The sequence below is a fragment of the Vigna unguiculata genome, chromosome 6 (assembly GCF_037176805.1).
Source record: "Vigna unguiculata cultivar grain cowpea cultivar isolate G323 ecotype 2 chromosome 6, ASM3717680v1, whole genome shotgun sequence".
NCBI lineage: Eukaryota > Viridiplantae > Streptophyta > Magnoliopsida > Fabales > Fabaceae > Vigna > Vigna unguiculata.
This window is the reverse complement of record NC_140797.1, coordinates 5936513-5961338: the sequence shown is the minus strand read 5'-3', so window position 1 is coordinate 5961338 and position 24826 is coordinate 5936513. Positions and strand designations below refer to the sequence as shown.

General features: G+C 35.5%; 2 protein-coding genes across 2 annotated transcripts; one reads left to right on the top strand and one right to left on the bottom strand.

The window, feature by feature from the left end:
- Positions 1-1463: 1463 nt before the first annotated feature.
- Positions 1464-2021, bottom strand: LOC114188313 (uncharacterized). The gene has a single exon (XM_028076911.1). The coding sequence runs from the start codon at positions 2019-2021 to the stop codon at positions 1464-1466; it is 558 nt and encodes a 185-aa protein (XP_027932712.1).
- Positions 2022-10797: 8776 nt separating this feature from the next.
- Positions 10798-24350, top strand: LOC114188312 (putative membrane protein At3g27390). The gene is given in 11 exon segments (XM_085675285.1): positions 10798-10956; positions 11078-11186; positions 11283-11481; positions 11641-11777; positions 11869-12157; positions 12233-12339; positions 12416-12471; positions 12474-12547; positions 12616-12811; positions 22398-22638; positions 23883-24350. Coding segments are annotated over 11 exon segments (1689 nt in total). The 5' UTR covers positions 10798-10865; the 3' UTR covers positions 24073-24350.
- The last annotated feature ends 476 nt before the right edge of the window (positions 24351-24826 follow it).

The following is a 24826-nucleotide window of genomic DNA, read 5'->3' as shown; positions in this document are numbered from 1 at the left end:
CTTCATTAAGCACTTGTTGGCATAGTGAATGACATGAAATTGTTTATTCTTCCTTTGCCAAAACAACTCCCATAACATAATCACTTGTATCACACATTATTTCAAATTTATGAGTCCAATCTAGTGCAGTGATCATTGGCATTGAGCTCAAATGTTGTTTTAGTGCAACAAAGGCTTGTTTACATTCATCATCAAAATTTAATTTTTTGTCCTTGATTAGGAGGTTACTCAGAGGTTTTTTGAAAAATCTTTGATGAACCTTCTATATAATCTAGCATGTCCTAAGAAACTTCTTATTCCCTTAACATTGGGTGAAATTTTTACTAGCAATTCCACTTTCGTTGGATCAAACTCTATTCCTTTTTTTGAAATCTTATGACCAAGGACAATTCCTTCTTTCACCATGAAATGCCATTTTCCCAATTTAAGACTAAATTGGTTTCCACACATCTTTTAAAACCACATTATGGTTTTCAAGGAAATTGTAAAATGGTGAACCAAAACAAAGAAATCATCCATGAATACTTCTATGCTTTTCTCTATTAAATATGAAAAGATGGAAAGTGTACACCTTTGGAAAGTTGCTAGAGCATTGCACAAGCCAAATGTCCTTTTTCTGTAAGTAAAGATTTCAAATGAACAAGTAAATGTTGGCTTCTCTTGGTCCAATGGATTCACTATTATTTGGTTATATTCTGAGTATCCATCCAAGAAGCAATAACATGGTTGTCTAGCAAGTCTCTCCAACGTTTGGTCTACAAATGGGACTACGAAGTTATCTTTTCTAGTGGCTTGGTTCAATTTCCTATAGTTAATGCACATTCTCCACCCTATCACTATCCTTGTGGGAATTAGTTCATTAATCTAATTTTGAATCATTGTCATTTCACCTTTCTTAGGAACAACTTGGATAGGGTTGACCTAAGCACTATTTGAAATTGAATATATCCTTCTAGCCTCAAGCAATTTTGTCACTTCTTTTCTCAGCATCTCTTTCATAGTGGGGTTAAGATGCCTTTGAGGTTGAGCCACAAGTTTGTACTCAACCTCTATTAAAACCTTGTGCATACAATAAGATGGACTAATACCTTTCATGTCAGATAAAGTCCAGCCTATTACATCTTTGTTGGCCTTCGATACCTTAATTTAACTTCTTCTTCACTTGTGAGGGTGGTGTTGAGAATTATAGGTTGGCTTCCATTTTCTCCAAGAAAAACATATTTTAACTGTGTTGTCAGTTGTTTCAACTCCAAATTGGATTGGTGCCTCTGTTATGCATTTTTACGCGTGAGCTCTAAATCTGGGCTATAGTAGAGGAAATTGCTCTATTCTGATTCAGATCTTCTAAGCATTTCTAGATCTCTTCCTCTTAGTTAGCAGTCCATCCTTCTAGTTAATTTTTCAAAGCCTTCTCCAAAGGGTCTGTTGTTGCAACATTTTCTTTGAAATCCAAACACACCTCATCAAGTACATCCATCCTGAAGTGGTCCTTTCTTTTGTTGGTCAACAGGATGCTTCATGACTCCTACCATATGAAAAATGATCTCTTTATCCAACACTCTTACTTTTATTTTGTCATTGCCAACATCAATGATGACCTTGGTTTTTTTCATAAAAGGTCTCCCAAGGATGAGAGGTACTTTTGAGTCTTCCTCCAAATCCATAATTACAAAGTCTACATGAAAGTAGAATTTATCCAATTTGACCAATAAGTCTTCTTCAATTCCATATGGATATTTGATAGATCTATTAGCTAATTGAAGTGTCATTCTGCTTGGTTGAACTTCCACATCTCCTATTCTTTTTAACATGGACAAAGGCATCAAATTGATACTAGCTCCAAGGTTCAGCAATGCCTTGCCCACTATTAATCTGGCAATGGTACACAAAGTGTGAAACTTCTTGGATATTTGACTTTTGAGGCAACTAGCATCCCATTCCATAGTCTCTTCCTCTTGAATTCTTCTTTTCTTTATGAGCAAATCTTTCATGAATTTGGCATAGGTAGGAATTCGCTCCATTGCGTCTGCGAAAGGTATATTGATTTGTAGCCTTTTAATCATTTCCAAGAATCTAGTGAATTGCATTTTTCTATCCTTTCTTAATGGTGTATGAGGATAAGGAAAAGTGTCACAAGGGGGTTTCTCATCTCAACAACTTTCTTTTTTCTTTCTTTTCTCTTCCCTTCTTTTTCTTTTTCTATTTCTACTATAGTATTTACATCTATCACATCTTTATTCACACTATTATTTTTCACCTTTGCAAGACCCGAGAAATTTAATTAATTAAATAAATAAATAATTAATAAATGTGGGTAGTAGGAACCTTTATAGTAATTAATACCGACTTTTATGATGTGGAATAGTACTAGTTCAAATGGTTGAAAGTACTTGATTATTATGAAAAGATTTGAGTTCAAGTCTTCTGTATGTCATTTGGGTGTTATTTTAATTATTTATTATTTTAATAATAATGGGCTTGAACGTGATGAGTGATAATATAATCATAGATGTATAATAGTTATCACAAAACATGAATTGTGATGCATTGGCTTGGTAATTGCATGATTGTGTGTTCAAACCTTTGTAGACACGAATTAAGCTCTCTTTTTCCTAAAATCATTTTTGGCATGGATGAGAAAGGTAAGAAACCCTAGCCGATAGAAGGGGGGTAGCCAATTTTTGGCTGGAAAACCACCATGGAACAGCCTTTGAATGACTTAAACATAATTTTAATGTCATTTTCGTTTTTGGAGTAATTAGGATTAATTAAGTGAGTTAAGGGGCGAGAGAGGGGAGACAATAGAGAGAAAAGAGAATAGCAGTCGTGTCTTAATCTTTAATATTATATAACTGTATGAAATGCATGTGGACTTTTGGTTCTGCCAATTTTCTAGGTTTTTCGTGGTTTTGGAATTTTTCCAGAAACTGCATTACGACAATGAAGGCCCGCCAGGCAATAAATGATGTTTGAACTCAGTTTCTGGGTTCTGCCCAGAGACCGTCTGGCGGCAATGAAGGTTTGCTAGGCGATACAAATTGGATTGGTTCGTTTCTTCAACTTTGTGGTTTTGTTTGACATGCACCTTTGGTTTTGGGTAGTTTTATGCATGATGGATGAAACTTTGTTAAATTCTACATGTTTGAGTGCCTTTAAATTGATCAAAGTATGTGCCAAAACGTTATTTTTCATATTTTTTCACACAGCAGGAACCGTCAGGCGTTGGTTTCATATTTTTTCATAACATGTTGCTCTTTAGTTTGTATAGTTGATTTTAATTTGGATATCTATAGTTTGGAGGTCTTTAAGAAGCATGAGTTGGAAGCATGGTTAAGTCCTGTTGTGAGTCTTCATGAATTTCAAATAAGAATTTTGTGTTTATTTATTAATTAAATTCAAAAATTAAAAATTAAAAAATACTAAAATAGTTCTTGAAAGAATGGTTGCTCATGGTCTCAACTTCCTCCAACTACTGCTCTCGCCATCTTCTAATTCACTTGGGGACATCAAATTTGGAGACACTGATTCATTCTTAGAGGGGAGAACATTCACTCACTTTTCCCACAACTTTTAGAGAACATATTTATCGTTTACATTTATAGAAAACTAAAAATTTCTTTGCGGTCATGAATTACAATACACCAAAATTACAACACATAGTCTCGATTCAAAAGGGTATACAAAGGATATATTTGAAAGATGAAGACCAAGAAAACACAAGCACATTGAAATACAATCAGGTTTAAAATACAATCAGGTTTATTAACATCAAGTTTGATATGTTGTTATGTTCTTTGTATGTTAATAATGTTAATTGTAATATGAAATCCATGTGAAAAAAGCCAATTTCCTCATCTATTATCATGCGAGATTAATTAATCAACCAACTAAAATTAAAAGTAACTTGGTTGAAAAGAAGGAGACGGAATTTGAGGAAAATTAGAGTGTCGTCGACGGATAAGGTGGTGGTGGTGGTGCACACTCTTGGCGGTCGCGACAATGTCGTTTTCATCCCAACAAGACAACAACGTCTTCATTTGATGGTATCGCTCTCTGTTATGCGTTTGAGAGGGGAAAACGAGAGGAAAGCGTCGATGCCGACAATGCGGCAACGAGGATGCCCTAGTCTATGGCTGTGATGATGTCGACGGTTTTTGTGGTGGTAGGCACCGACGGTGGTGGCTCTAATGGTGACGGTGTTGGCCAAGCAGGGGAGACATGAACATGAAGGTCGTGTAGTTCCGCTGCGCGAGATTGAGAGAGGTGAAGTGGTGGCATGTGCTACCGTTGGTGATGGTTTGACGATGGCGGCCAGTGCTGTTGTTGGTCACGTCACCGCCGATGGCTTGGTTATGGGTCTCGAGTAGAGGCATCTATGGTGTTTGTGTGGTGGCCGTTTGCAGAAGGAAGAAGATGAAGTTTAAGGGTTAAGTTTTAGATGCTGCGTTTTGATATGGCTTAGGGTTTTGGCATATTTTATCTTTTTCTCCACGCACTTTCATAATTTAATTTGTGCACCCCTACTTTTTAAATTGGGTTCCTTTTTTTATTTACTTCATTCACTCCCTAGTGTAATAACCTCCCTAGTCATACCCCTTGCATTTAGTTTTAATTTCCTTTATTTATGCACCACACATTTCTCTATGTGCACCCCATTCCTATGTGTGTAGTTTTTCTCATTGCACCCACATACTCACTTATGCACTTCCAATTTCTATTTCCAATTTTACCATTTTTTTTAATTAAATCTCACATTTCAATGACATAATTTTCTAAAATAATAAAAGTATTTTAAATTGAAATAAAAATAAAAATTGTTTTCAAAAAATCATAAAAATAAGAATAAATAAAAATTTAAAATTATTTTCTTTATTTTTCTTTTAGTGTCTAATCGACCGTTCGCATTGTATGACTATTCTTTTTATAATACAAAAATTATAAAAATAGTTTTGGTGTTTAATCGACCGCTCGCGTCCCATGACACTTCTTTTTCTAAAATACAAAAATTATAAAAACTTTTTTGGTACCTAATCGACCGCTCGCATCGCACGACACTCCTTTTCAAAATATAAAAATCATAGAAACGTTTTAGTGTCTTATTGATCGCTCATGTCGCACGACACCCCGTTTTCAAAAATACACAATATAAAAAATGTTTTTGGTGTTAACTCGGCCGCATGGGTTGCATGACACTCATTTTCAAAAATGTCAAAAGACAAATTTTAAGAATTAAATAATTTAATCAAACTTTTTTATCAAGAGCTACGTGATCCTGATTTTTCATTATGAATGAAAATACGTAAGAGCGAGGTTAGACCTTGTCGGGTTCACTTTCAAAATGTCATTTCCAAATAGTTTTACAAAGAACTATGTACCCCTAATATCTCATTTTTAATGAGAATACGTAGGACCAAGGTTAATCCTTTTCGAGTCCTTTTCACTCAAAAATAATTTTATTTCAATATTTTCTTATTTTTGGGAAAATAAATATTATAAAATAAACACATGTCTTTTGCAAATTTAATTAAAGGTACCACCTTTGGGCGGGCATTGTAGGGTGCTAATACCTTCCCTACACGTAATCGACTCCCGGGTAGAAAATATATTTGTATCTGCTTGGTTTTTTTGCCTGGTTGTTTTGCAAGTGGGGGTTTAGGTGTGCATTTTTCTCCCTTCACATACTCACTTTTATATTATTTACATGACATGAGTGGGCCCTGTATCCGGGTTTGAGTAGCTTAGAATTAGAAGGGGATTGTGTAATAGTGCCACAATGGATGTACTTCCCAAGTGTCATTGTGAGAACCCCAACTAGAGTTTGTTTGCTTCACATCGTGTTGTTTACCAACTGTTGTGGGAAATACCGTGAAGTGGGCCATAGCTCTAATGACCTTGATCCTTAGGAAGTAGGAGACCCTTCTGGCGAGCGCATGTACTTAACCTTAACACAATAAAGTGTTGAACCTTTGTTAGGGCACAAAGGGAGATGTGTACATTAATTCTCATTTTTCTTTTCAATTTCAAAAGTCATGGATTTATACATAATTTCATGACATGTTGTTTAATTTGTTCATGTTCAACATGCATTTTGTAATATCATCTCATTACATATGGTTGATATGATGTTAGAAGTTATAAACTTTTGATTGGATCTAAAAGAAAATGGAAATTAACACAAGAGTTGAAGTTGAGGGGCATTTTGTTGGCACAAGCAAACTTGAAGCAAAGAATTGATAAAGCCATGTGCATGAAGATTATAGGTGTTTGATGAAGATTGATGAAGATTCACTTGAAGATTAAGTTTTAGTGTGTTAAATATGAAAATAACATGTTAAAGGTAATGTTTTGTTGTTATATCATATTGTTATGCTATATGACATAGGTTAAATGTCTTGTGTGCCTTAGTGTGTCTCTTTTAATCTGTTAAAATGAGTTTTAACAGGTTAAAAGGCTTGTTGTATATAGTTTCTGGTATGAATGCATTCAGTCAGTTGAATTATTTTTCAATCGACTGATTTCACTTAAGACAAGTGAAATCAATTGACTATACGAAAAATTCAATTATTTATTTTCACTTAAATCAGACTATATATGTTGGGTTTTTGAGAGTAGAGGTGCGAATATGAGTTTTTGAGCACGAAACTTTGTCATTCTTATCTGGAAAACTCTTTCTCTCTCTCTCTCTCGGCAATACACAGTTGTAACTCGTGGTTTGAAGATCTTGGTTGATCTTGGAGGCATTTTGTCTTGTGAGTAGCTTGAAGAACACATGTATGGTTGGCTAGGGACAACCACCATCAAGTTTGGACGTTCTTGTGCCTCTGGTTGTTTTGCCTGATGTGATTTCAAGTCTGTAAGTGTGATTCTTGCAGGGTGGGTCTTTAGATTTTTGTGTGAGTTAAAAATCTTGTGAGTTTCTTTGTTCAAAAGTGTATTCTTGGTGTGTGATTTGTAAAACTTTTGAATATAGTGGAAACCAGGCTCAGGTTGTCCTGGTAAACTAGATGTAGCTTTGTGATTGACTGAACTAGTATAAAAACAATTGTGCAATTCTCTTTCCCTCATCTCACTCACTTTGAATCTCTTTAAAAACTCAAGAAAATCAAGTAATTCATTCTTTGGTGTGATTTAATGGGTTCTTGTGTAATCTGAAGTTCTATTCTTGTTAAAAATATTGATTGGAAAAAGTCTTGTATGTAAAAGATTGTTGTTTGAGTTAAATCTGCGAACTTTGTATTTCGCATAAATCTTCGGTATTTTAGCCGACTGATTTGTCTTTTTAATCGACTGTTTTATAGTTCAAGAACAAATTAGTCTGTTGTTTTATGTTTTAATCGATTGGAAGTGTACTGGTTTGCTGCTTTTACATCCTAACTTTCCAGTCTATTTGATTCAATTGAAAAGAGGTTTAAGCTTTCAAAAAAGTTTTATAAAGCCAATTTAACTCCCCACCCCCCTTCTTGGCTTAAATTACCATTTTAAAACTAACACATTCAAGTTCAAACACTTTGAAGAAAAGAATACCTATCAAAGTAAAGGAAGGAAATGTGAATGGCTTGAGAGAATTGATCAACAAAATGACGACAACCTAGAAGGATATTTTAGAAGGGGATATGAACCTACCTTTAAGATGTTTCACTTTTCAAGACTTTCAATTAGTACCAACAGTGGAAGAATTTGAGCAAATCTTGGACTTACCTCTAGAAGGAAAAACTCCATACAACTACCTTTGATGATACACTCCTGTCCTGACACTGGCGGAAATAATTAAGAAGGGTTCCATGCTGAAGTTCTTCGTTAGATCAGAAATGCTTGGAAGAGAATGGTTCGTGCCAAGAGGGATCTAAGACCATGCAACATAGATGAAAGAGTCTCTTACCACAAATGGGTTATAGAGAGAGTTCAGGAAATTAAATTGCCATTCAAGAGAATTTTTGCGTGTCCGAGTACCGAAAAGCCACCACCAGATAGTGAAATCGAAAAGGTGGAACTTTTTAGAGCATATATGGAGAGGGTGAAACAAGAGAATATCAGTTTGACTAACGACCTTGAGAATCTGCAACAAGAATATACAGACATGAAACAGATTAGACTGGAAAGCACGGGAGAATATGAAGAGTTTCTTAGAAAGCAAAAGCAAGACCTAGCTGTAGCCCACACTGAGCCGAGGTTTAAAGCCTTAGAGTGTGGTATATTTGAGCCAGCAGAGCGTGTTTGAAAGCAAATGTCTAATGAACTCAAGAGAGAAAAAGAAGAAGCATTGAAGAAGTTGCATAACGTACAGATAACACTTGATGACACTAATCAATAGGTGAGAGAATCAATGACAAAACTAGAGAAGCAATGTTGGAATCATGCAAAATCATAAAAAAGGCACCAAAAATTGATGGTTCAGATGAAAGAATATACAATTGAAAAAGGACAAGATATAGAGCATTGGAAGAGATGTTTCTCACAACTAGCTTCCCTTACTAATGCAGTTATGGAAAATGTCCCCAAGTTATTAGCTGATGCTAAATTTGCAATGCTAGTCTTTAATCCTCCTGGGGAGATTAAAGCCTTCCACAATCACTGCCAGGAGTTGGTAGGAGAAATGAAGAATGTGATGGCTAGAGCTCAAGATAGTTGATCATAACTTCCTTTGCTTCACGTGTCCTGAACTTATAAATAGTGTGGACGTTTATTTTGTGGACTACCTTGTGGACTCTATTTTGTGTTAATTTCCAATTTATACTTTTGATAATGTTTTCACAACTTTATAGTTTCTAATTAGAGTATTTGCATTACGTTGTCATTTCATTAGTCTTTTCATTTTCCTAATTTATTCATTTAATAAAATTCAGCAAAAATAATAGTACGACAAAACCTCCTAGAAACCTTAGAGGGCACGAGTCAATTGAAAAATCATGGAGAACAAGGAGAAGCTCAAGAAGTGGTGAAAGCTGATGTTGAGGAGTAAAAAGGGCAAATGGGGAAAATCCTAGAGGCCTTAAAGATCTTACAAAGCCAAGGAGAGACGTGCACATCATACCATCAACAATTGAGTGAGGAGGCCCAGATTTATAATTTAAGTATTTTATACTTTTTTTTCTTTTTCCTATTTCATATAAAATGACATTAGATACATATCTGTTATGAATATTGGAGTGACCTGAAGACTAAAACATCAAGGAATTAGAAATGTCTAACCGGTCTTGTAGAACAACAGTCATAAAGAAAGTCATATATGTATGCAAACTATGAATCTTTCTTTGTTTTTAAAAGGGATTAAGTTATTTTGGTAAAAGAAACAAAAAGGTGTATACAAAAATTTCTCTCTTCTATATTTTGTACAGTATGTCCGGTCAATTAGTAGGTTAGAGGGTCAACCTTTCGATCAATATAACATATTTTACTCCTAGTATATTGATCGATTGACCAACGTGGCATTTCTTACCAAAAAGATCAATTGGTCAAGGTGAAATAGTTAATCGGAGAAAATCAGTGAAGTTTGAACTGTAATTAGATTGTCTATAATAGAAAACTCAATTATAAATAGAGATTGAACATAAGATAGAGGTTACGCATTAATTGCACATTTACCCTTGAATTCGAACCGAACTAACTTTGGCATCAGACCTTTGGCACGTACTCACTCAATTAGCATTGATGGATAAGAGACAAGCTTAATGAGGAACAATGTACGACCAACACTTGAAAAGAGGCCGATCGACCCTACGTATCGAAACATATTTGAAATTGGAGAAAAAAAATTGAGAGAAATGAAAAAATTAACTATTAATTTCTGAATTGTTTTTAAGTGCCTATGTTAAAATAATTGAGTTAAATATATTCCTAACTTGAAATTGTGGAAAGAACTTTTTTTTTCCAAGTTGTGGGTGGTAATGGATGATGAACAGAAGACTTGCTACTTACATTGTTTTACGTTGCTTTCTCAAACTGCTGCCACGATTCACTCCCACATGCCACGATTCACTCTCACATGCCACCTCGCCAATTCAACATCATCACTTTTAATAAGTCTTTTATCATTCATAGCTCCTTGAAAAACAAAAGAGGTGCATTACTTTTATAATAAATCTAACACTTTTTTTTATTACTTTTTCTATCACATTTCTTATTTATCTATTTCTCCTTCTTTTAACAATGTTGTATTAGTCATCTTCATAATCTATAATATATTGTTCACTTTTCCTTAATATAATTTCTAAGATAAAAAGTTTTACATTATAAATTATTTAAAAATCATCTTAATATAATTTCCCAAGTTATTATTGTAAACATTACTAATTTTATCGTACGCTACATCATTTGATTGTATATAAGTATACTTTAGTTAGAATTTATATAAAATGCATTTTTTTTTGTATGAATCACATATCAATCTTAAATATTTCATTTTAAAATCATTTGAAATCATTTTTTTTTACCAATTTGTAATGTAACAACATTTATATTTGTATATTATAAAATCTAAACTCTTTAAATTAAATTTTAATGTACATAACTAATTTGTATGGATTTGTAAAAGTAAAATATATTATATACACGGATTTTTATACATTGTTTTCTTTACCATTAAAAATATATAATGTAAACAATTAAAATTAGAAAAAACTAAAACTATGCACATACTAAGTTATGAAGATTAAAATCCATTCACAATGATTTTATTTAATTTTATATAAGTTTTCAAAGGTAAATGTATGAGAAAATAGAACCAAATGAAAATTCTTTATTTTTATCTCATAAATAAATAATAATAGTACCATGAATTAATGCATGAGTGGAGCTAGAACATTTTGGACGGTGACAAAAAATTTTTGGTTTCTCTTAGTTTTCTTTCACTTGTTGGTTTCTAAGACATGGCAGCTGCAGATATACTGAGCAAGCTTTGGAGCTTTGTTTCTTTCCTTCCATTCTTCTTCTTGCTCTTTATCCTTGGCATCATAAAAGGTTCATTTACCTTTTCCTCTTTCGTTCTGTATTTTAATTTTGTCCATTTTTTTAATATATTTTGATAAATAAAGTTACTTGTTACATTCATGATGACAAGGTGGTGGTTCCTTTCTGGCAGGTGCAGTGATAGGTGTAATTGCATTTGCCATTATTGGCACTGGAAATTCAGCTGTTATCATTGGACTTTGGACTGCACATGTATTTTGGACATATTACTGTGTGGCAAGGTTGTATTTTTCTTTCCAAATTGCAACGTGTTCTTCTATTGATCTTTCTCTGCAATTTCTTTTCACCATTTTGAAATCCTTGACCTTTCACAACAGGACAAATAGGTTTGGACTGGTCTTCAAGGTTGTAGTGCTCATGTGTTTGCCAGTTCCTCTGTTACTTTGGCCAACAGTGGGTATTGTTGGAAGCCTTTTAGGTGGAATTGGATATGGTTTTTTTTCTCCACTTCTTGCAACTTTTCAGGCTGTGGGGAAGGGAGAGAATGTTAGTAAAAAAATTTATCATTGCTTCAGTGTAAGTGAGAATTTCTGTTTTGGACATGGTCCATTCTAAGAGACTACCATATATCATTCATATGGTATTTTATGCTTTATGTGATGTAGTTGATTTTGTTTAGTTTGAAAGGTAAGTATGGTGTGTAGTTTCTAACGAGCTACTTAATTCTGATACCAGGATGGTTGTTGGTCAACAATTGAAAGAAGCTGCACAGTGGTTGAAGATGTGAGAGACTTGTGCTTCCACTCCTATTTTTCATATATGGATGAACTAAGAGAAAAGCTACCCCCTGAAGAAAAGCCGTTAGATGTCCGGTGAGTTTCTCTCCTCCAATAACTTGTGTGATATGAAATGGGAGGCTTGTTGAGAAAATAAGTTGCAGAAATTAAGTTGTTTTCTTGCTAGAATGTCAATATTGCCATGTTGCTTGTTGGTGATCATGGTTGGGGTGCCACTCGACACAGCTTTAATAACCTCAATTGCTGTGTGGAAGAGCCCATATATGCTGTTGAGAGGGTGGAAGAGACTATCAGAAGATTTGATTGGTAGAAAGGGACCATTCCTAGAAACTGAATGTGTCCCATTTGCTGCCTTTGCAATCTTCCTCTGGCCTTTGGCTGTTGTTGTGGCTGTATTAGCAGCAACCCTTTGCAGCCCTTTTCTAGCCCTATACAGTGGAGTTGTTGTCCATCAGGTCAGTATTCAGTAGGAGCATCATGCTCTAACTTCTCTGAGCATTTCATTCAGTGAAGATTTTGTTTACTTTCAGGAAAACTCGGTGAAGATGGGGTTCGCCTACATTGTGTCTGTGGTTTCACTATTTGATGAATATGTAAACGATTTGCTCTACTTGAGAGAGGGGTCCTGCTTGCCCAGGTGCATCAATTTTTTTCTTCAATGTACTTCACAATGACCATTATCACTGATTCTGATTAGTCCTTGTGACAGCCAGGTCAATATACCGAAGAAACAAGAGTCATGCTGTTGAGAGGAAAAACCCTGGAAAAGGTTCACAAATTCAAAACACACCTTGCAACAATCCAGAACTCTGAAATGGAGAATTCAGCAATATAGACCAGTGCAGGTGATTCTTCCATGGTAACACAACATGAATGAGTTTCGGTACCTTGAACGTAATTTTTTCTTTTTCAGGTATGGGACTGGCTGTTCAAGTCTTGTGAGGTGAATGGTAGGATACTCCTACGTGATTCTCTCGTAAGCGTTGGGGAAGTTGAGGAATTCATTTTGAAAGGCAATTGCAAAAAGTTAAGCATCAAGTTACCAGCTTGGTCTATCCTGCAATGTCTTCTAACTTCTGCAAAATCCAACTCAGATGGATTGCTTATCTGTACTGCCCTTACTCACTCTCTCCTCTGTTTTGTTATGCATATATATGACATGTCTTATACAACATGTGTAAGATACATCTTTAGAATTAAAAGCATACTTCATGAACATTACTAAGTGATAGATTCAACGGTAAAGTTTATACTAGGAGAAATAAATAAGGAGGTTGTTATAACCACATGTTCTTGTAGCAAGCCTAACAGAGACTATTATATATGTAGTCTGTGATTAGGTTGTTTTTCTTAGTTTTTGGATTGTTTGGAGGAAAGGGGTTTAGGAGAGAAAGGTCCTCCCGAAAGACCTTGGTTTTGTTGTACATTGTTGATGCCTGTTCCTACTACATTGGTAGAGCAGTTTTGTTCATAATAAACATACCAGAACTGTCTTGTATTTTCTGTAATTCTGGTTGCCTATCAACTTGTATTCAGAGCTACTTTCTTGGTCCATGTGGTAGCGGTGTCGGAAGCTTATGGTTCACACCACAATGGAAGCAAGATTAGAGGCGTTGGAACGCATGTATCAAGAATCTATGCGTGACAGAGATAGAGCAGAGAATGAGCAACATGATGGGATGCAACGCTTGGAGAATATGATTAGTGGGGTTACGGGGGTCGTGGAGAAAAATCTGCTGCACAAGATCAAGAATGGTAGCCAAAGGATGGATCATGGTGGCGAAAGTTGGATATTCTAATTTTTGTTAGGGCTGACGCGTTTGGGTGGACAAACAGGTTGGAACGGTATTTTGGCCTGCTACAAGTCAATGAAATGGAAAGAATGCATGTTGTGATGATCACATTGGAGGGGAATGCTTTAATTTGTTTCCAATGGTGGGAATCTTGCAATCCAAATCCTAAGTGGGAATCTTTTAAAATGGTTATGGTGCGTCGTTTTCCAACCCATTATGTTGCGGCCTTTTGAGGTGCTTATTTCGTTAACTCAGACAGGTTCGGTGGAAGAATATACTGAGCAATTCGTGCAATATGAGAGGTTAATACAGGGCATTAATATGTTAGGAGAAAGAGGTTCTTGGAGGAAAAACTTATTCACTTTTTGTTGTTCTATTCATGTTATCAACAATACAATTTATAGGCTTACAATTTTCATTTGTTCCTCCTAACAGCTATAAACAACTAGTACATTAACTACCTAATGGCTAGTGCATTAACTATCAAATGGCTAGTACAATAACTACCAAATGGTTATAAACGACTAGTATACTAATTACCAAGAATGGTTATAACATAAACTTTATTCTATTTAGGTTAAATTATTGTTTTAGCCCTCTAATTTGTTAGCTATTTTCAAAATGGTCCTTCAATTATTCAGTGTCTCAATTTAGTCCTCATGTTTTCAAAAGTGACTCAATTTAGTCCTCAAAGTTAACGTTAAAATCAATAACGGAACAGTGACATGGCTCTTTAACTCTGTCTCACTTTGAATTACGTGGCTCGTAACACTACGCTTATGTGGAAGATGAATTGCTTTAATCGAATTAGGGTTACTGATGGTGGAATTGGGATCAGGTGGAGAAAAACTTGTCGAGGCATTGTGTTGGTGTGATTAATTGGGAGCAGCACACGCATTTCGTTCGTGTGGTTGTCGTCTGTAATCGAAGTTGTCGAGCATTCTAGGTGAGTTTTGCTTCCAATTTTATAGATTTGCGTTTTGGGGTTTTATGGATTTTGTGTTTAATTACTGAAATTGGGGGGTTTTGGGTATAGGTTTTTGATTCAGACGCTTGAGTGTCGTTTTCATTTTAATATAAGTTTAGTTTTTTCGATGCTTCTATGTTGTCCCACCATTTTCACATTAGTGTGTAGTTTGTGGTCCCCCTTTAATGGGGTTAGTGTATCTTGTCGGTTTGTCGGTGGTATTGGTTGTAATAAAAGTATATTGTTGTGGGTATGTGGAAATTTCACAGGTTTACAAGCAGTACTCACTATTTGTGATGGAAGATGACAAGTTTGAAGTGGTTATTCACCACGAAGGACATTTCGTGAATGAGGAGGGAATTAAGTATGTTGATGGCCAAAGAAGCTAATTATCGTGTGACTGAGACAGATGGTCTTATTTCGAGGTGCTATCTATATTTAGAGAAATGGGTTATATTAATGTGAAGGACCTATGCTATTTAGTAGGAGGTTGTCCAGTGTTGGAGGAAAGGTTGCGGCATTTCGTTGATGATGTTGGTGCACCGCATATGGTCCAAATCACGAAGCAATGTGCTGAAGTCCATATGTATGTCATTCACTCAGTTTGTGTAGTAGAGGAGGTACATATGTTGGAATATTATCCAGTTAAGGATAATGGTAAAGAAAATACTGGTGTGGAGAATGACACTAAGGTTAAAGCTGTAGAGGAGTTAGGAAATGAGGTTGAGGTGAAGAATGAGGAAAATGTGTTAAGAAATGAGGTTGAGGTGTAGTGTTAGGCAGAAGAGTTAAACAGGTGCATTGTAATGGTGCAAAACAGGTCCAACCCGAAAGTAGTGAGGTTGAGGTGTAGTGTGAGGCAGAAGTGTTAGCAAATGAGGCTTATGTGCACTGTGAGGCTGAAGTGTTAGAACAGGTGCAATTTAATGGTGCAGAACAGGTCCAACCTGAAAGTGTTGAGGTTGAGGTTTAGAATCTAGGTGAATCATAGGTACAACCTAAGAGTGGTGTCTTGCAGGTCTAGCCTGACACACAAAACGAGGTGGGTAAAGACCAGAATGAAGGACCATTTTGAAAATAGCTAACAAATTAGAGGACTAAAGCAATAATTTAACCTTCTATTTAAGTTTACCAAACAAAACTCCCTCATAAACTTAAATACTTCTTTTATTCTCCATCTTTGTTCCTTTATTCTTCATCCCGACTTCCCATGTGCAATAACTCTTCTCACATTATGCTTGTCCCTTTCATGAATAGTCAAGTTCTTTGCTTTTTCATGGCTGACTTCACTTTCACTTTGTGTGTGGTTGACCTGTACTTCGCTTTCCATGTGGCTAACATAGATAGTTCCCACGTGTTGTTGCATTCTATAGCAGCAATCTCCTCGTCCATTGCGTTCTTCCATTTCTTATTCACCATGGCTTCTTCAAAACTAACATCTTCAGAATCTGCCAAAAGGCACACAACATGTACCTCGTTAGTTATATTATATATGTCTTGTAGGCTGAGTTCTGGCCTATAATGGTTCTTCTTCCTTATCAGAGACCTCCTGTTGTCTTGCTAGAACATTGGCCAGACTTCTTCTTTCACTTGTCGAGCTTCCAAAAATTGTTTCTAAGCTCCCACTTGTCATTGTCAAGCTCTCATTTGTTTTTGTCGACTTGTTCCATTCATTCTCCTCATCTATTACAACATCACGACTCACAAGAACTTTGTTTGTTACTGGATTAAATAATTTATACCCCTTTTGTTTTTTCATCATATTCAATAAAAACAAGTTTCTTACTCTTGACCTCGAGCTTGCTTCTTTGTTGCGCTGGAACATGAGCATATGCTACACTGCCAAATACCTTCAAGTGAGATACACATGGTTTCTTTCCAATCCATGCTTTCATATGGTGTCTATCCATTGAGCTTTGCATGAGGACACTTGTCTACACATATACTGCACATTGTACTACTTCAGCCCAGAATTCTTTTGACACATTCTTACCTTTCAACATTGCTTGAACCATGTTAAGAATGGTATGATTCTTCCTTTCAACAACTCGAATCTGCTGTGGTGAGTATGGAGCTATCAAAAGTCTTCTAATGTCGAGCTCCTCACAATACCTCATGAACTCGGTTATGTGTATTCACCTCCTCTATCTGACCGAACAACCTTAATTGTTGTGCCCGTTTCATTTTCAACCATTACTTTAAATTTCTTAAACACCCCAAATACTTCATATTTCTCCTTCAAAAAGTAAACCCATGTCTTCCGAGAGAAATAATCAATAAATATTAAAAAATACCTCTTACCACCGAAGCATACAAGATTAATTGATCCACAAACATTTGTATGCACCAAGCCGAGCTGTTCCTTCACCTGATACCCGGTGGTCTTTGGAAACGTGGCTCTTTGGTGCTTGCCGAGTACACAATCTTCACAAAAATTCTTTTTAATTTCTATGTTTGGCAATCCACGCACCGTTTAGTTTTGTGCTAGCTCGGTCAACCCTCTGAAATGCAGATGCCGAATCGAAAATGCCACTTCATGGCTTCATCGTCGATGTCTAATTTCAAACACCTCAACTCCAATTTATACATTCTATTTTCTTCGTCACTACCCAACGGCTAGTGCATTAACTATCCATCGGCTAGTACATTAACTATCAAACGACTATAAACGACTAGTATACTAACTACCAACAACGACTATAACATAAACTTTATTCTATTTAAGTTTACCTAACATAATCAAGATTATCTTATTGGGATTTTCTTGAATGGAGTAAGGGATGATATTAAAGTTGAGGTGAAGTTGTATGATCCTACAACCTTGGCAGAATTAATAATGAAGGCTCAAATGGTAGAGGAAAAAATTAGCGTTTTGTCTAAAGGGAAAGGTCCAGTGGAGCATAAGGCTAGTTAAAGTACTAAACTTAATTGGATGACAAGGAGTTTTTCACGAGAAGGAAATAATCTAGTGGCTATGGGTAGAGGGAAGGAAGAGATAGGAGGTGCAGCGAATTGCCCTGTGAGAAACCAAGGCTTGACTCGTAATCATGGCTAATCTTTTCAGAAATTGACAGATGAAGAAATGTAAGACAAGATGAAAAAAGGGTTGTGTTTTAGATGTGATGAGAAGTTTAGTCCAATCATATCTACCACAACAAGCAGTTTCATGTGATGTTGATCAAGGAAGAAGAGGTAGAAGACAAGAATGGGCGATTAGAGGAGATGGAGGAATTGGAGGAAGGGAATGAAGGTGTGAAAACTATTCAATTGTCCACGTTTACCTTGGCTAGCTTGACCACCAATAAATCGTTGAAGGTTTGGGGATGCATAGGTGATGAACACATTATTATCATGTTAGATTGTGGTGCTTCCCATAATTTTCTTTCCTAAGAATTAATAGGAAGAAGTCGGTTGAAATATGTAGTTATTCCTACTTATTTGGTGGAAGTTGGAGATGGAAGAAGGCGAAAATGTCAAGGTAAATGCACTAATTTTGTGTTGGAGATTCAAGGATTAAAGAATCGTCAAGAATTCTTAATCTTTGATATTGGGGGCCGGATGTTGTTTTTGGGACTTGAATGGTTGACCACTTTGAGTGAGGTGTGTTAGAAAATGATTAAAGAAATATTACTATTAATAATAAAAAATATGAAATAATATAATAATAATTATTAGAGCAATAATAATACTGACATGTATATAAATCAAAGAATATTAATCGAAGATATAATACTATTAATAATAAAATTATTATAAAAACAATAATAAAAAATAGATAAAAAATAAATGAGGTAAGAAGAAGAAATAGCCTAGGTTGAGGCACACATAGTACTATCCTTAGATATAAAACGCTCCACTGCACAAGACAATACAAATACACAATACACAATCATATGTGTTTCTGTCCCAAGATACAACTCGTCAGATCGATCGAGTGCAGCGAAGGATCTCTGAACCTTGTGAACATCGAGTGCAGCGAAGGATCTCTGAATCTTATGAACATCATTGTTTTTAATACATAATAGAGCTAAAAAAAGAAGAACACTTTTGAGAGAGAGAACTATAGTGTTTGTTGTTCTTTGTTGTTGTGTCTTTCCCCATGTATTTAGGTGGTATTTATAGGTAGAAAAGGGAGATAAATGAATAAATTGAAATAAAAATATAGCTGTTAACCATAAATAACATTAACCTATAAAAATTAAAAGTTCATAAAAACTTGAGTAAAATTAAAAGTTCATAAAAACTTGAGTAACAGGAGAATTTTTAATTTAATCATTTATTTTTTAAATTATATTAAAATATTTCCAACAATGAACTGCAGAGTTTAGCAAATTTAAGTTAGCCATAGCGGCAAATTAAAGTTAGCCATAGGGGAAGGAGTAATCAAATAACAGTGGTAGGAGATCCTACTCTTTCTACCACTATCACTTCCTTTAAAGGACTAATCATCGACTTGCAAAGAGGTGGCACAGGTTTCTTCGTTGATATGGTAAAAGAAAGCACAACAGAAGGGTCAGTTGAAGTGCCAAAAGAAGTGGACAAGGTGTTGGGTTTGTACGTGTAGGTTTTCCAGAATTTGGAAGTGCTACCTATAAAAAGATTACAAGATTACCAATTCCTCTAATAGAGGGTTCTTCAATTCCTAATTTCACATCAACAAAAGAATGAAATTGAAAAGTTGATAGGTGAGATGTTGAAGGCAAGAACTATACGTCCTAGCATCAATCCTTATTCTAGCCCTATAATTTTGGTGAGATAGAAAGATGGGGTTGGAGATTTTTTGTGGATTATAGGGCTATCAACAAGTTGACAATCCTAAATAAATTTCTGATTCTTGTGATTGATGAGCTGCTGGATGAGTTGGCTGAGGAATCAATATTTTCTAAAGCTATATCTTAAATCTAGATACCACCAGATTCAAATGAAGGAGGGGACATTGAGAAAACAACTTTTCTTTTCGCACTCATGAAGGCGACTATCAGTTCCTGGTCATGTTTTTTGGACTAACAAATGCTCCCGCTGCTTTCCAATCCTTCATGAATGAGGTTTGGACCTTTTCTTTGGAAATTTGTTTTGGTGTTCTTTGATGACATATTGATATATAGTCCTTCATTGCAAATGCATCTTCAACATTTGTCACAAGTTTTGGAGCAGCTGAGTGAGCATCAATTGAAGGTCAATAAAAAGAAGTGTAGCTTTGGCCAACATTACATTGAGCATTTAGGGCATGGATTTTTGGTGCAAGGGTATCTGCTCACCCCAAGAAGGTAGAAGCAATGTGGAATTGGCCAATTCCAAAGGATGCCTCCTCTTTACGTGAATTTTTGGGCCTTACTGAGTATTATCGGCAATTTGTTTCAAGATTATGGAAAAAATTAGTAAGCCTTTAACCCAACTATTGAAGAAAGATGATTTTCATTAGACGGAGGCTTAAACAACTTTTGAAATTTCGAAAGTTGTTGTCTCACGGTTACCCACCCTGGCCATTCCAAATTTTTCCAAGTCTTTCATGGTTGAGACGGATGCTTTCAGCAAGGGTTTGGGTTCAGTTCTTCTTCAAGAAGGTAGGCCTTTATCCTTTTTAAGTCAGGCTGGACCCAGAACAAATTCGTTTATGAGAAGGAATTGATGGTTGTGGTTCATGTAGTGCACAAGTGGAAGCATTATTTGTTGGGAGCTCATTTCATTATAGTGACAGATTAGAGAAGTTTGAAATTTCTAACAGAGCAGAAACTTCTGACAAAAGAATAATTTAAATGGGTTTCTAAATTAATCGGATTTGACTTTGAAATTCGATATAGACTTGGTAGAGAAAATACAAAGGCTGATGCACTTTCCAAACACGCTTATTTTAGCAACATCTCAGTTTTGCAACCACAAGAATGGGAGGATTGGGAATTAAAGGTGCGGAAAGACAATAAAATTGAGTGTTATCATTGAAGATTTGTTCGTAGATCCTAATGCCCATACACATTATAAGTTCGGAAAAGGGAGGCTGTATTATCAAGGTAAATTAATGTTGCCTAAACATTACTCCAGGATTCCAGTTATTCATAAGGATCTTCATGAGTCACCTATGAGAGGTCATAGTAGCTATTTTCGCACTCTCAAAAGAGTTGTTGGAGTTTTATACTGGGAAAGAATGAGAAAAGATATAAAGATTACGTGATGCAATGTAAGGTTGTCAATGAAACAAAGCTAACACGTTAGCTACTGTTGACTTATTGCAACCATCACTCATTCCAACACAAGTATGGTATGACATCTCTATGAATTTTGTAGGCGAACTACCCAAAGCAAAAGAAAAAGACACTATTTTTGTAGTTGTAGACAGATTTACCAAGTATGCTCGTTTTTTTTGCTTTATCTCATCCATACTCAGCACAGGAGGTGGCTCAAATCTTTGTGAATGAAGTGGTGAGATTACATGGGTTTCCTTCTTCTGTAGTTTCAGATCGAGATCAATTATTTCTCAGCCAATTTTGGAAAGAAATTTTTAAACAAGCAGGGATAGATTGAAGTATAGCACTGCCTATCACCCACAATCGGACAACCAGACTGAAGTGGTGAAGCAATGTCTTGAAACGTATTTAAGATGCATGACAAACACTCAACCTAAGCCATGGCCCACTTGGTTACCTTGGGCTTAGTTTTGGTTTAACACCAACTACAACGCCTATTCTCAGATGACACCATTCAAGGCTTTATACCACCAACTACAACGCCTATTCTCAGATGACACCATTCAAGGCTTTATACGGATGTGATCTACCGCTCATTTTGAAGGACAATGATATTTTAATCCACTTTTTTTGACCCACTTTTAACCCACTACTTCAATCACCATTAGATTATCACAAAGAATCAAAATAAATGATCTAATGGTGATTGAAGGAATGGATTAAAAGTGGGTTAAAAAAGGTGGGTTAAACTATCTTTATCCCATTTTGAAAGGCACAACCATTCCATCTAAGGTGGAAAGTGTAAATTAGATGCAAGAAGCAAGGGATGAGGTCTTAAAAGCGTCCAAAGATAATCTGTGCAAATCACAAAAACAAAATAGGCTTCAAGCCAACAAACACAGGAGAGATGTGGTTTATCATGAGGGAGATTGGGTTTTTCTAAAGATTCAACCATATAGGTTCAAATCTTTAGCAAGAAAACCTAATGAAAAATTAAGTCCTCGCTATTATGGACCTTATCAGGTTGTGGAACGTATTGGCCAAGTTGCTTATAAGTTGCTCCTATCATACACAACCGCATTCAGCCAGTCTTCCATGTTTCCTTGCTTAAACCAACAGTAAAAGTTGTGCAGTCACCTCAGCCTTTGCCCCCGATGTTGTCTGAAGAATATATGTTGGAAGTAACTCCCAAAAAGTTGCTTGATACACACTTGAAGTGCAACCAGTGAATTGGATGTTTTGCTCAAATGGCAACAACTTCCTAAGGTTGTGAATAGTTGGGCGTCTGCTACTGCTATCAACACAAAGTTTCCATATTTTCAACTTTAGGACTAGGTAAAACTTCTTTGATGGGGTATTGATAGGTTCAGCGGTAGAGATTATACTAGGAGAAAAAATAAGGAGGTAGTTATAACCTCTTGTTGTAACAGGCCTAACAGAGACTATTATATATGTAGTCTGTGATTAGGTTGTTTTTCTTAGTTTTTAGATTGTTTGGAGGAAAGTGGGTTAGGAAAGAAAGGACCTCCCGTAAGACCTTGGTTCTGTTGTACATTGTTGTTGCCTGTTCCTACTACTTTGGTAGAGCAATTTTGTTCATAATAAGCATGCAAGATTGTATTTTTTGTAATTCTGGTTGCCTATCACTAAGAAAAAAAATCATAAATCATTGTCAACATAATCACTTCCTATTATTTACATAAAAATAGCCTCTATTCCATTGCAAAACATAAGTATATTCATGCTTCTGCAGCCGAGGATGTAGTGTTGACAAGAACGAATGGACCAAAGGATAGCGTGTTTGAGTGGTTTATTGAACCTTTATTAATCATGAAAGAGCAGCTAAAGAACCTGGAGTTGGAAGAAGCAGAAGAAACTTGCTTGAAGGAACTGGTAATAAGATGCAAAAATGAATTGCCGGAGGAGTGGGATAGCACCGACTTCCCATCTGATGACACTGTTAGGAGAGCACAATTGCAAGCCGTGATTAGAAGGTACATGTTTGGAAAATAGTATTACATGCTTTTTTGGATACAAACATCAAGACTTTTTATCAGCTTTTTTACCAAAAATATAGTTTTTTCTTTTTCAGTACAAAAGCTTTCAAAAGAACTTCTAAAGAGAGCTCATGTAGCTTTACCCTTAAGAGGAAGTAGTACTTGTTCTTTTTAGATCCCAACTTTTTCAACAACACAGCTTATGTGAATGTGATTGCTCAAATTAACTGTGTGTGAAACCAATTCTTGTGTGAGTACAGTATAGACAGAACCAATCAAAAGCTCTAAATAATGTTAAAATAATTTTGGACCTGTTTGGATATATTTGTCAATAAACACTTATATGAGAAAAAATTAAGAAGAAAAATATTTTAGCAAACTGCATAACTACTCTAATTCATCCTAAGCTTTTGATTGCTTGTGTCTAGAGGCACTGTGCATGCAAGCATTACTACGTATGAACTCTTCTTTTAAATGGATTAACAGAAAAAGAAGGAAAATGGGTAAAGGTTACCCTTCGAAGTTTATGTAGTTCCATTTTCTACTAGTTTACTGAGGAACCCAGAGCAATATTAACAGATGATGTTTTTACCGTAATCAACCATGATAAGTATAATAGATAGAAACGGAAAATTACACTAATTTCTTAATGTATGCTTAAATGATACTCAATAACTTTTGTTGAGTTCCAATAAATTTTTCCTTCAAATTGGGCACTCCATAAATTAACCCTTTAAAATTCTGGTATTCCTCCCCATCTATATCTGACTCTCCCAAAACTCAAGAAAGTCAAGTGTAGTGAAAAGAGAAATGATACAAGTAAAAAGTGATGGGTATTTCGAGGGAGGGTTCCCACGAAAACAATCACCTCTTCAAGTGTGAATCCTTTCATATTGGTATTTCCTCCTTGAAACAAGAAATTGACACTACTAATGGATTTTTTGAGGAAGGATTCATGAGAAAATACGACACTAAAGAGACATGACTCTACCTAAAATGATTGTCAACTAATTCAAAACTTAAGACAATGTGTTTATAAATATGGTATTTAACTTTCTTTTCTTTTTACTTCACGTGGAACTTGAACTTAGATTCATATTTGAATTCCGAACAAAAAACTTAGATTCATATTTGAATTCCGAACAAAAAGAGCAAGCCACTCTAGTATTAACATACATTTTATCACAATGTTCCCTAATATAAACTTGAGCGTTTCTCTCTCAATACATTTCATTTGTCAGGTTGCAAGGGATTGTGGCTTCCATGTCCAGAATACCTACTTTTAAAAGACGATTCAGGAATTTAATGAAGGTTTTGTGCGTAGAAGCGTTGCAGGCTGCTTCAGCTATCCATATTGGAGGCACTGTAATTTCAAAACATAGCGAGAAAAGCAAAGAAGATGATGTTGATGAAGCCAGCAATAGATGTTGAACACCTCACATCCATATATGAAGATGGATGTCTATATTAGTATGCTCACCACACTTATATTTGAAGATCAAAGCTTCTTCTTAACTGAGAAGGAATATGGAATCTTTCTTCTTTTTTGTTAATTTTATTTCCTTTTGTGGCCGTTTATGTGTATTTTTCTTCCAAAGGAAAGAAGTGCACAAGATCATCAAAGCCAAAGGTGCAAAGCTACATGCTTTTCCTTGGATTAGAAAGGTTAACTTTTATTATAACTTGGTGTGTTTGGTTTCGATGTGCAATATTAGAGGACGGAGATTTTATACAATCAAATTGATTTTAAAATTATGTGATTTGTATTTGGATAAAAAGTATTAGAAAATTTAATTTTAAGAAAAAAATTATTTTGAATTTCTTTTTGTAATTAAAAAGGAGTGTGTACTATAGTGTCGATCAACCACCTTAATCGAACAATCCAAGGATAAGTGGTCGAAGGCCGCCCGCTACAGGCGAACAATCCAACAATTCGGGTTTGAAGTCGTGATTAGTTGATGTGGCAATTTCTCTGGAGTGATTAAAAAAGCATGTTGGGCGGAAGACCCAAGGATAAGCGTCCTTCGGCCAACATTGAGATTCTTTTTTATGCGAGCATCGACAACATCGGTCATGATTTGCCATTCTCATCCGAATATTTAGGCGCAAAGACACGATTGGTCGGAGTACACACGCTCAGCAACATCGGTCGAACGACGGATGTAAAGATAAAATATGTAGTTAA

Excerpts from the sequence above, each read along its gene's own strand:
- LOC114188313 (XM_028076911.1), bottom strand. The coding sequence starts at position 2,021 with ATGGAGCGAATTCCTACCTATGCCAAATTCATGAAAGATTTGCTCATA.